This window comes from Berghia stephanieae, chromosome 1 (genome assembly GCF_034508935.2).
Source record: "Berghia stephanieae isolate SIO BIC M18660-M18661 chromosome 1, UCSD_Bste_1.3, whole genome shotgun sequence".
NCBI classification, from domain to species: Eukaryota; Metazoa; Mollusca; class Gastropoda; order Nudibranchia; family Aeolidiidae; genus Berghia; species Berghia stephanieae.
In genome coordinates this window covers 85,538,469-85,552,243 of record NC_088360.1, presented here as the reverse complement: position 1 = coordinate 85,552,243, position 13,775 = coordinate 85,538,469, and the positions used below count along the sequence as shown (strand labels likewise).

Here is a 13,775-nt window from a genome sequence, read left to right as displayed (position 1 = left end):
TTTGCATTATGCATGCATGTATCTCTGGGTGGGGCATTCAAATGGAACTGAAACACACCAGAACAAGAAATAGGGACGAAAATATCAACAACTAACTCATTGTGCAACTGAAGAGATGCGAGATCAGCATCGAAAAGATCGTCTTGGTGAAAAAATGTGAATGCCCTTATTTATCTATATATGTATATATTTATATATGATTGTTAGTGGGTACTTGTAGGAACACAAGTGCTTGATAATTTAGGTTAGAGCATATAAAAATGAATAAATTCACTCACGTATTTTTAAACCAAAACGAACGTTTCAATGTCCATCATTTCCTCAGTCGGCATTTGTCTGTAGAATGGTCTTCTATATATATATATATATATATATATATATATATATATATATATATATATATATATATATATATATATTTTATACTATTTATTATACTCACCTCATTTGGTTTATTCCTCCTACAATATTGTTTCTTACATATATATATATATATATATATATATATATATATATATATATATATATATATATATATATATAAGATTTGTTGATTAAATGTATGACCACTCCGTTTCCAGTGAGAAAAGATGAAGCTGTCCAATTCACCAAGGAGTTAGAGTGGCTTCAGCATTCCCAAGAGGTGGATCAGAAAAAGGATTTGGAAGACCCTGGTACCACTGCCATACCCTTTTGTCTCCCTTGTCATCATGGTCTGCCAGACAAAAGCATTGCTGATTGTGTAGAGTCTCTGATTGGCTGTTACCTAACCACATGTGGTCGTACGGCTGCCCTCATGTTTATGTCTTGGCTAGGACTAAAAGTTCTACCCAAGAGAATCCTGCAAGGTGTAGGAGAACGAAATGCACGCAAGGATAAGGCGATTTCAAAATCAGATTGGTTGCAAGTATGTCCATATAAATTTTTTTTGGTTAATATATTGTAGATTTTGTGATTCTGTGGTATTGGGGTTGAAAATTAATTTGTTGTTTGATTATTTGAAGCAAGAATGATACGGAAAACAAATGTGTATATATCGTATTGTATAGTTTTAGAGTTAATAGGCTTTAAAAACCTTTAAATGAACTTTGTATGTATTTGATACATCAATAACAGTTTCCAAACCAACATTCATTGTAAACTTGCCCATTTTCAGTATTTATTGCTGTTTCAAATTATTAAATGTTATACACAGATAAGTATATGTCACAATGAAGAATTGTAGTACAATTTTCCTGTTCAAAATTTGTTTGATGTGTCAACTTTTCTGTATTTAACAGTCTCAATTAATAATATGTAAAATGCAAATATTATAATGTCCAATGTCATGGTACATTATTCATCATAATCAAGTATTATGTTAGTAAGCTATCTATTAATGGCATTCTGAAAACAATTAATGGAATTAGAATTCTTTGTCTCAAACTTTAGATTATTCCAAATTGCTACGGTTCTTTGAATAAAGGTATTTTTTCTAATAGATAAATTACTTTAAATAAATATCTCAAACTTATCTCCCCTAGCATTTGTAACATGTGAATAATTGAAAAAATAATTATAATCCATATTGTAAAAACCATGCTCAGGTCTAGATATGCCTGAACAAGATCATGAATCAGCTTTTATGATTCTTATAGATTTTCCTTTGACTAATTTGATGAAGTAGCACTTTCATTATTAGTGATCTAATCACTTTTACTATTAATGCGGCAGGTTTTGCCTCTTTTGATTTTTACCAGAATAAAAAAAGAAGCTCTTAGGTTGAATTGTTTTATTCTTGTTTTTGAAATGAAACTATTCAGTTATCGTCAATTCAGCTATCGGAGCAAGAGTTTGGAGAACTCCAGTGCCCACCATCTCCAATGTTTTCATCTACACACAAGGACAAAGCACAGCTGAATAAGTTGTTGGAAGGATTTGAAAATCTGGAGGAGAAGATCTGCTATAAGTTCAAAGATCGATCATATCTTCTTCAAGCCTTTACTCATGCCTCTTATCATTACAACACTATCACAGACTGTTATCAAAGGTGAATAATGATGTTATGACAGTGATGATTGGCTTTTTAAAAAATGTTGTTACTCATAAAATTATTTTTAAAAAATATTACTGAGATTTATGGGGTTGGAAATCCATTTCCTTTGATGAGTTATGGTTATTATTACTTGATTATTTCTTAATTGGTTTTCCACCATTATATTCTAAGATCAAAACAGGGTGTTGATTCTTTACAATTTGATAGTAACATTATAACAACTTTTCTCATGTTTTCTTTACCTTTTCTAAAATAATCAAACAGGGTTGAATTTCTCGGGGATGCTATACTTGATTACGTCATCACACGCCATTTGTATGAAGATTCCCAGAAATACTCTCCTGGAATCCTGACAGATCTGAGGTCAGCTCTTGTGAATAACAATATATTTGCTGCTCTGGCTGTCAAATGGGGATTTCATTGCTATTTCAAGGCCATCTCACCTTCCCTATTTGCTGTCATCGACAAATTTGTCACCACACAGAAGGAGAAGAACTGTGATGACATTGATGTTGATGAAGAGGTACAATTTATCCAAAGTCATCTGTTTTTTGTATTCAAGTTTTTGAGGAATTACACACATTTTGTATTGAATTTTCTGTGATAAACTGAATTAAGGGATACGACATTCACAAATTGTGAATATATAATTACAATGTAGCCTTAATAGATTTGTTGACTTGATTATATTAGTTGCTGGTTTCAGTTCAGAAATGTTTTAAATGCATTAAAAAAATCTGTTCAAATTATTTCAGGGTAAATTTGCCAAAATTTTGATTTTTTTTCTTGATTTAGATTTTATAGTATTGTTTTAGTGGGGAAAATATGAATTTTTGATCCTCGCTCTAGGATCTTTTTCTAATTGAACTACAGTTGAGGATGGATACATCGACACCGCGATAAAATGTCAATATAAGCGTGATGCCAATATATCAGTCATTCCAATAAAAAGGTCTTGTCTCATTTACCGACACTCTAGACTGGATTAGCTGGGCATTTGCAAAGACAGTTGGAGCCTATTTGTGAAAAGCCAAGTAATATTGATACATTTCAAAGTATTTTTAAGGTACTTGGATAAAATGGTTTGATATTTCTATTTGAATTAAATCAGCTTTTTCCCCTCTTTAAACTCATATGTTTCTCACAGAAAATATAAATTTTATATTAACTGCATGTTGCCAGTTTGGTGTTAAATTTATGATATAATATTTTATTTTTGAAAATAGTACAAAGAATTGAGTTTGGAAGAGGTAAACCCTGAAGACAACAATGAGGAGGAGGAAGATGAAGAAGAGCAAGTGGAGATGGAAATTCCAAAGGCCCTTGGAGATATTTTTGAGTCAGTCGCTGGAGCCATTTATCTTGACAGTGGCATGTCCTTGGACACTGTTTGGAGGGTCTACTACCGTATGATGAAACCCTACATTGGTATGTTCTGGAAATGTGGTTAACATGTTTATAGAGTTTGTTTTAAAAAAATATTGAATACATTTTACGGAGTTGCTGAAGGTTGGTTACTGCTTCTGGGTATTGCATTTTCCTTGTACCTCTGTGGCCTTTTCTCCTATCCTGATATGAGATGACTTTGATTTAACCAAAACTTTGCAGGACACCTATTTCTGTGTTTGAGGCAGTTGGATATTAACGTGCATGTTTTAAAAAAAAAATTGTGACATGGTATTGTAATAATTGCCACTTACAATATTTATACCTATATGTTAGAAACCATCAGAGTGTCTCTCATTTGGTGATGTTCATGTACCTGCATCTTCTGGACATTTTGATTGGTCTTCAACTGGGCATAGGGTTAGATCTCTGTTTAGAATTTACTTTTCTTAAACTTTCCGCTTTTTCTTACTTTTTCTTCTGTTACCTAAGAGTGCAATAAACACTGAACTCTTACTCTGTTTGATTTTTCTTCGCAATGCCGTTGCATCTTCCTTTTCTTAGGCTCTTAAATAACATTAAGTTATGAAAGTGCCATTACATTTTTTGAAATAAACTAAGTTAAATAAAATTGAATTTGAGGAATATATCCCTTAAGGTCTCTTTGAAGTCACAATGATCATGATTTAATTCATGACTTTATGAGGTTAAATAAATCATGTTTTATGACAGCAATAATTGGATTCCCTTTTCAATAGTAAATTGGTTCATGAATTTCAATATCAGATGCATTGGGTAATATTTGATATCAAGTATAAATTGTTTTAATTAAGGACATTAATAGAGAACAAAACACTTCTGAACTCTTTAGTGTTAATAATTTAGTGAGAAAAGATTCCTTTCTATTATCAATCATTTTTAATTCTCTAAACATTTTATATTTTCCAGTTTATATTTTCATTAAACAGATTGTTTTTACCCAGCTATCTCAATACTTATTTTTAGAATGTTTCCAGCTATTTATTTTTAGAATGTTTAAACTATGTCTTTATTCACAGATAAATACTTGAAAAGCATTCCAAAATCACCTGTTAGGGAGTTATTGGAGAGAGAACCCGAAACTGCCAAATTTGAGTAAGTGTCAATTGAACGTTTTTATAAAATTATGAAGACATGATTTTCATTAATAATCAGTTTGGAACATTTGAATGAAATCTAAAAAAAAAAAAATTATAGTCCCCCATCACCCAAATAGATATATGATGGAGTTATTTCAGAAACAATGAGCAAGGTAAAATGGATCTTTGGTAGATAATCACTGAGGTAGTCTATAAAAGTTGTTTTAAAAAGTGAACATTTAAAAATTGAAGATCTTTGATGCTTACAAAAAATGCTGTTGCACTCAGTGTGTTAGCTCTTTAAGGACATGCTGGTGTTTTAGAAAATTCCTTATATAAAGCTCAAAAATTATCTCATAACTGATTGAAAATCATGGCTAATGACTCAGAAAAATGCATATCCTCAATTTTTGTTGTTGTGAACTTTTCCCCAGGAGACCAGAAAGAACAATGAATGGAAAAGTGCGTGTCACTGTCAATGTTGTTGGCAAAGGTGTGTTCAGTGGTGTTGGAAGAAATTACAGGATAGCCAAAAGTGCAGCTGCTAAAAAGGCTCTTTGTTCACTTCGTTCAACAGCTACACCTTAATACATCAATATGAAAAGTCATTTATAAATTATTTGGATTGTTACATGTTTATGGATATTGAAAATATGGTTCTTCAATTTTTTTAAAATGTTCTTTACTATTATTGATTATTGTTTTACTTTACTTTAATTTTTTTCTTTTTGGCCTGATCACAAGCTTTGAAATTATTTTATTATTTGTACATCATTCTGTGTAACAAGCAAAAGGATCTTTATATGTCCCATAAAAAAATATTCTTGCAACGTCTTTTCATTGCTTTTTCTTTTGATATTTGTTCTTAATTTACATACTAACTATGTGAAAATGGTTTTAGTTGTCTTATTTCAATAATCTTTTATACTTTTCTTTAAGAAGCGTGATGAATAAATGTGAACATGTCAGCAGATTGTAACCCATATCCATTCATCACCTGATCTTTGCACATATACATTGATATCTAGCTATGACAAACCATCTTTGTTCTCCATTGCCAATTTGTGCTCTTTGTATTGTATATTTTAAATAATTATTTTCCAACCAGTATTCCACCATAACTCAATGCAGTCTCCCAACTGATCAACAAGGTCAGGAGCTCTTGAACTTGTTCACTATTTTTACAATGAAAATAATCTATGCATATTGAGCATTTACTATCGTGATATTGATGAATATTAAGAATTACAAAATAATGTAGCAAATCATAGTCCACCATATTGACTATGCAAGTTAAAAAAAAAAAGGGCTAAAATATTTATATTATATTTAATTGTGTCAAAAATGTTGCATTTACTTAATTTATGACTTTTTATAGAATCGCTATGACCCATAAATCGAAGCATTTCCAATACTAAGAGATGAATTGATACTGGAAGTCCTTTCATAGGCTTTATAGTAGGTAATGGGCTATTTATTGATGTATGTAGTTGATTTAGTGTATGATTTTTTGTTTAGCAATAATGGTTATTTACATCTAATGTAGAGTCTAAGCAGTAGGCCAACTGGTAGAGTAATGGACAAACAAATGTACCTAGATCGATCTTATGCGCATCTAATTTGTTTGTCATCCCTATATGCTCTATTTAGAAGGAAGCAAGCAATTGTCATTGTCCGCTAATCGAACTAGGATAAGTTGTGGTTCCATGAAGTACGCAACTCTTAAGGACCACTACTTTTCTCTTAAATTGCTGAGGGTTATGATTCTTCTATGTAGAGCTAATTATGAATTTTTGATGTATTATAAACACATTGCATATTTTTTATGTAACTGATTGCAGTATAGGGCATGGTGTTATAGTTAAAATTTGGATTGAAATATTAAGTAGTAAATAGGTGGAAAAGTAATAAAATGATTATGTTCGACTTAACAGAGGCATACACCTCTGGCAAAATGATTCATACTGAACTGTTTCATATAATGCAGAGTTAGTTCGTTGAGTAATTATTATTCACTTTATCTCTGTACTGAGATATAATAGTTTTGCCTGGATTTTATATTTGTTGCATTTTTTTTATGAGAGGTGAATTATTTCCTTGTGCTTCATCACTATTTTATATCTCTTGTGACAATACGTTGATTTACACTCTTTATGAATCAGATATTTTACGTGTCAGTTGATATTAAATTTGTATTAGATATCATTAGGAATAGTAGAAATATATTTTCAATTTGACAAAGATCCAGCTGAGGCACTGATTTTTATCTCAAGTAGTACAGTAAACATTTCTTCAATCATCTACTTCTGGTTTCCTTTTTATCTAAGGCTATCATCATCATACTTTTTTGGCACCCAAATGACCACACATGTTGTGCCGGTGCCATCAAATTTCTCAAAAACAATAGCGACAGAAGACAGGCTTATGACATATAGTTGAAAAATTTCTTATCAAAGACACCAGTCAATGGCAGCTTTGTTATACATAATTGATTTTTACGTTAGTATCACTTTTTCTCAACAACACATATTTTGACAGCTGTAAAGGAGGCAATACATCAATTTACCTTTTTTTAAAAACATATTTTATGTTCTTTGTAACATTGACATTCCAAAAGACTTAGATAACGCTGTATAGAAATTCATACCTTTAAAATTGGATGTGATGTTATGCTAAAGAGAAGTTGATAAATTGGCCATAGCAGTTCATGATATGATAATATATAATTATAAAAGCATAAAGCGTCATCTATTGATATAAAAATAGCCCTAGTCCCATGGAACTGTAGTTTATACCAGTATCTATCTATAGCGTGAAACGAACAATAGCAATTGCTTATTACCCTTTGAATAGAACGCTAGTCTATCTCAAATTACTTTCCGTCAAGTCTAAAGATCCCCATAGATGTTATGACTTGTACCGGCAACAGGGCTCGTCTAGGTCGGTGTGACCTAATCCTTGCGTCGGTCGCACAGGATTTTTGTCCACACAAGTGAGGTATTACACACCGTCCGGGTCCAAGTCATTGCCTCTCTATTCTTAAAACAAATAAACCACAAACCACAAATTTTTATTTTGGTGACCTTATTGGAGCTACATATAGCCTAAATAATAAAACTACCACGCTTTGAGTTTTGCTGTTGCTTAAAACAAATAAACCATAAACCACATAAATTTTTATTTAGGTGACCTTATTTGGGCTACATATAGTCTAAATAATATAACGACCACGCTTTGAGTTTTGCTGTTGCTTAACTGTCTGATTTTCCATTGTTTTGTTTTTTCTTGGTTTGTTTAAAGAAAGGAAAGAAAGAAATTGAAAAGAAAATGAAAGACAGAAAATAAAAGTTATTGATGTTACTAGACTGCATTTGGACTGGATTCAAATTTTCATTAGGTAATAATGATGATGATAATAATAATAATAAAGATAAAGATAATGATAGTGTATATATCATTTTTACAGCGCATAAACATGACAATATTGTGCTCTATTTGATTTACATTGGCAATTAATATTATGACAACAAATTAACAATTTGTAACAATAATTTAATAAAAGAAGCATTCTATCAACTGGGACAACTGGGACATATACAATTAAAACCATTTTAATAGAATACAATGCTTTATGCAAGATATTTCTCATAAAATAAATAATGACTCAATCTAGTTTTTAAAAGGTTGATGTTTGGTGCTTCTCTTACACTTTTTGGGAGAGAATTCTAAACATCAGGCCCTGAATCATTAAAAGATCTTTCTTCATACGTTTTCAATTGCGTTTTATTAGAGTTCAGTAAATTCTGATAGATGAAATTCTTTTAAGTTGATAATTCAAGGATTTACAAAAGTTAGAAACCTGGTAAGACAGAGACAGATCACTCTCAAGGAGTGCACCTAATTTTTTTTCAACATTGATAGATTTTACATCGTGTTCATTGATATTCAAAACAACAGTGGGTTGTGCAATTTTACGCCCATTCCCTTTGGAATTTCCACAGAGCATAACCTCAGTTTTCTCATCATTTAATTTTAGTTTGAAATCATCCAATCTTTAACTGCCAAAATACATTTTTCAGTCACAAGGTAAGGGAGATTTGATAAAATATCTTGAATTTTTCATTTTGGTTTCATTGCATAAAAGTGAAATTGTATGTCATAGTCTGTGTAGCTTTTTAATAAGGATTGAGTGTAGTAGATAAAAACAGGACCAAGTACAGAGCCTTGGGGTACGCCATATAAAAGAAGGATTTCTCCAGAAAATTAATAATTTATTTTGACAACTTGCTTTCTGTTACTTAGATACAAAGTGAACCTGGCCAGGGCACTTCCTTGGATACTGACAGTGATATTTAGTATTTAAGTTGTTTAAATCAATATGACATGGCTGGCTCCAGGAAATTGAGCGTGTCTTCATAGAAGGGAGCGTGTGTGAGCTGTTGAGCCAAAAGATGCTCGGATTTTTGACATTTTGTCACTGAAAAAAATTGGGAAAAATGTTCACAATTGACACCCGGTTCCGATTCCAGGATGCTGGTGGATCCTTGGCAGCCCATAATTTCCTATGTTTTTATGTAAAGATCTTTACACTTGCTTACATTCATAAATTTTGATGCATAAAAGTGTTGCTTGGCAGCCTCAACGACCTTATTATAATCATTTTTGTACACATCTAGCCCGAAAGAAAACCATTTCTATTCAGCTCGACATTGTATTTATTTGATTCCTTGACAGTATCATTCAACCATCCTGCATTATTTTGGTTTGTGATAACACTGGTTCTTTTGGGGGCATGATGATATGCAGACACTATAAAAGTTTTGTTGTTGACGAATGCTAATTTGCTAAGACCAGCGCAAAGATCTTTGAAGTCATCCAGAACAATGTCACATATTTTTCTTGTGTTGATATTTTTCATTGGCATATCCCTTTTAATATTCAGTTTTGAATAATGATGTGCAAATTTCGTAGACAAAGCTTTCAATATCCACCACTGTCATAGATATTATTCAAACTTGAGTTTTGTGGGTAAAAATGTATAAAATGTTTTACCTTAGCAGTGAAGGGACCTGGCAAATTATGCAATTTTGCCAACTGTAACCACTGTACTGTCTCATGACTATTACAAAAATGGACAGACAGCAACCAACTTAATCAATAACCAACTGCCTGAAGATACCAAACAAAGATAATTAAATGATGAGAATAAAAAAAAACACTTTGGACAACCATGTGTTTTCAAATGTTTTCGAACAATCAATGGTTTTTATCATCCCTTGGCCCCTATACAATTTTGTAACCCTTTATGTAACAACATATTTTTGTAATTATTTATTGAAGCAATCATCAGGCCAATGTTTATTTTTATAAATACAGCTTTGAGGTTGCATGCTGTCCAATTTATCATTAATTTTTGTCTAAATTTGAATTTCTTCTTAATTTTTTTTGGTCGTATATAAATGTTTTCTTTCTTATTGTTTTTATTTCTTTCTTACTTTATTGGTAATGTTGATTTATATGTGTATGTACTTACTCAACACATTTTCATCACAAGAGAAATAGTTGTTTCTGTAGCACAAGCTGATTCTCTTCTTAGTGTTGTTTATATCTCATTTTGTCAGAAAAACTAATGGTTTCTTAGGAAATATTTTATTTTCATTTTGAATTATTTTTCGTTGTATTTTCCATCAATAGATGTGGGTAGATTGTTGTCATTTATTATCTCACTAAAAATAATTACTGAAACTTACTGTTAAATGTATTGTATTACCGAATATTGATAGGTTCAGGCTCAATTAAGTCTGACAATCTGGGTTGGGTCTGGTCTTTGACCATGGTGGGCAGGAGGTCACGCTGTGTCTTCTATCCCCTGTATCTGTTTTCTTAGTTGCTTTCTGTCTTTGTCTTTGAAGGAAAGGGAGTACTTGGTATTGTCCTGCCCTTGGCCAGAGTCCTTGGCTAAGAGGGAAACAGTCAAATGCATAGTGTTGGTCTTGAGAGATATTTTTTTTCCTTGTAAACCATCTCTAGGTTATATATTGTTATATGTGTGTGTTCCTCTGATTCGGATCCTGTGCTTGTATCTTGATGAGACTTTTAGGTGATCTCAAACTAAGTACATTGATGGTATGCCTTTGGAATCTACATCTGTTCCATTCCTCTTTGTCTTACTTTTCTTGTGTGCTTTAATTGTAATGTAGAATCATTTTACTATCCCATTTTCTTCCTTTTTCCTGGCACTAAAATGACCTTAATGTGTCGCAAGCGCAGTAAAACCCTTAAAAACAAAATAAAAACAAGTCTGACAATCTCCCATAGTGGGCAGGGAGGCACCTACTGTGTCCTCTATCCTCCTATATCTGTTTTCCAACATGCTTTCTGTCTTTGTCATGAATGAAAATACTTGGTTTTGTCCTGGTCCTGGCTGGGAGGGAAATGTATAGATTGTTTTGGGAGATGATATATTTTGTCTTGTAAATAATCTCTCTGTTATGCACTGTATTATTATTGTTTGACTTATATTCAAGAGATGAAGTGAGTAGAAAAGTGCCAGAAGACAATAGAGAATAAAAAATTTTTCGCGGCAGTGCTGGGGGTTTGAACCCGCGACCTTATTGGTACGACAACTCCGCCTGGCCGGTGAGAGCGTGACTCTACCGTATGAGCTATCCACGATCCCAAAAAAAATCGTATCGAACTCAGATCATTACAAGAGCTCTCTCTCACCGACTACTGGAGATTGCATGTCCAACACACACAACCTCTGCAAAGTCAGTTGGCCAGCAATTAAGTTTAATAGCCAATATTCTCAACACAAACATATAACATAGAAACAATTAAGACATTGAGTATGCTCCAGTATATGGGGTGAATTTTTAATTCAGAGAACTTTTCTGAATTAAAAATTTACTTATATTATGATTTATAAGCATTTGATTGTGTTCCTCTTGGTGGGGACCTGTGCTTTTGTCAGGATGAGACATTTAAGTGATCTCAAACCAAGTACACTGATAGTGTGCTCTTGGAATCTACATCTGTTCCCTATGTTTGAACCAGTTCTCCTTTTTTAGAACTTTTTTACTATCCCATTTTCTTCCTATTTACTGACGCTGATATGACCTAAATGTGTTGCAAGCACCGTAAAACCCTTAAAAACAAAGTCTGACAATCTAATTGTTATTGCTGTTTTTTCATTTATATACTCCTATTTCTCTCCTTGTTTTGCCCATATAAAAGTCTCTCTTTGTCAACATCACCTTCCCATCTATTATTGCATCAAGTTAATAGTTATCAATTAAGAAGGCTTGTTGAATAAAATTTATAGAATTACAAGTAAATGCATAAAAATAAATGTTAAAGTTAAAGTTACTTAGGCAAGCCAATATGACCACTGTTTTCTCGAAGCAAGCACAAATTATTTTTAATTGTACTAATTTTCATCTGAAAAAATATTTTGAAGAAAAGAAAAAAGTGGTAAACACCTGTTATGGAGAGACAAATATTTTAACATCATTGAAAGGCTGTGATCTTCCGTTATCATTACTGAGATTACTAATCAACTTTTGTGGGAAAGAATATATTTTCATTTGCCATTTTTGCAATTGTAAAAAATGGATAAGGGCAGATTGGTATTTACTTTAATGTATCACACAAACATTTTACAGACACACACACACACACACACACACACACACACACACTATTATAAGGTTCTCAAATATATATTAGAATTCGTAATTAGTAGTGCTGATAAAGACTAACTGTGTTAATTGGAAATTTTAATAAATACTGTCAATTATTAGTAAGTGTCTGTCTACAGGCTCTGGTCATATAACATATTATTATTACATTGCAACTATCAAACAAAAGTATTACTATTTTTATTATTTATTGAATTTATGATTTTATGTTCTGGGCTTTGGTAGGATAAAGATATATTGTCATAAATGTTATTTTTTAAAGAAAGAACTCCGGAATAATTAAAGTCACTATTATAACTGTGCTTATTGTCTTTAAATGTCAGAAAATGTTTATACACCTGAAATCTGAATACATAAAGAGAAACATTTATCTCCACTGCCTTTGTTTATGTAAAAGGGTATGATTTAGTTATGTTTATATACTTTTTATTTTCTGACTTTTGTTCAGAGGAATAAGTATTCGTATTGCATTTATGTTTTTTATTTCACATTTTAATAATGGTACTGACCTTAATTTATATCAATGTGTCTTCTGTTTTGGCTATTATTATTTTGTCATCAGATGAGTCGATGTCGGTAAAGCACAGATGTAGTCGTATTCACTCGCTTAATTAATGTTTTATTTCCTCCATGGGATTGACAATAGTTAGACAAGACATCATGTCCAAAACTTAAAATGTGTTCATAACTGTTAACAATCTGAAATTGATACATTTTTCAAAATTCTAAAAAATTAGAGCACATCACTTCTAGGTGCTTGGAACTTGTAATTCCAAGAAACCGCCGTTATGTTTTTATTATAATTGGTCAATTTCTACCCAGTAACAAAAGGACTTAATTATCATGTCAAATAACTATGCAGCCTGTGTACTCAATGACCAGGAGTCATGTGATTATTGCCTTAAAAACAAAGGAGGTTGAATAAAAATTAATTCTATGTCATTTTTGTTTATTATTATTGATATCTGTGTATTGTTTTTTGTAAAATTTTTCTTCAATCATTTGATATTCATACCTGCCTATTATTACGGACCGTCCGTAATTGTTACGGAAGTGTAAGGACAATTACGGACTTACAGAAATAGAAGAAATATTACTGATACAAATGGTCGCAACGTTAAATTTAAAAAAAAAAAAAAAATTTAAATTATTTACCGCATGCTACAATAAAAAATCTCAATAATGTGTAGAATTTGTAGCAGATGTAGTTTTTACTTATTCACTGGACTTGATTTCTTCTGAATATTTTGCCATGGAAAATGGACTTTGATTGAGGCTTGACCCGCATAAGTAGTAGGCCTATATAACATGGTAAGTTTATTTTACATATATAAAAGGGTGTATCTATCATTATTTTTGTTTGCTTTAGTATTACTGAAATTTGACCATTAATTACTGATGAATTTTGTATTTCTGACTGAATTTGAAATTTTCAAGTAGGCAGGTATGGATATTTGAAAGGGGTAGGCTTTCAATAAGATATGAATATAAAATAGACTTCAGGGATGTCAGACATATTATCCATATCCTTACTTC

The 13,775-nt window shown here is 31.7% G+C and overlaps 1 protein-coding gene across 4 annotated transcripts in view; it reads left to right on the top strand.

Annotated features, from left to right (window-relative positions):
• The window catches only part of LOC144959835 (endoribonuclease Dicer-like), a 40,042-nt gene extending 26,864 nt beyond the window's left edge, over positions 1 to 13,178 (top strand). For 2 of the 4 annotated variants that reach the window (XM_078892638.1, XM_078892646.1), the window contains 6 exons: positions 582 to 907; positions 1,818 to 2,029; positions 2,300 to 2,558; positions 3,262 to 3,463; positions 4,480 to 4,555; positions 4,974 to 13,178. In XM_078892638.1, coding sequence (XP_078748764.1) covers positions 582 to 907; positions 1,818 to 2,029; positions 2,300 to 2,558; positions 3,262 to 3,463; positions 4,480 to 4,555; positions 4,974 to 5,127 — 1,229 coding nt within the window. In that variant the 3' untranslated portion in view covers positions 5,128 to 13,178. Of the gene's footprint in view, positions 1 to 581; positions 908 to 1,802; positions 2,030 to 2,299; positions 2,559 to 3,261; positions 3,464 to 4,479; positions 4,556 to 4,973 lie in introns of all 4 variants that reach the window. The other 2 variants (XM_078892621.1, XM_078892629.1) reach the window with 1 other exon arrangement.
• Positions 13,179 to 13,775: the final 597 nt, after the last annotated feature.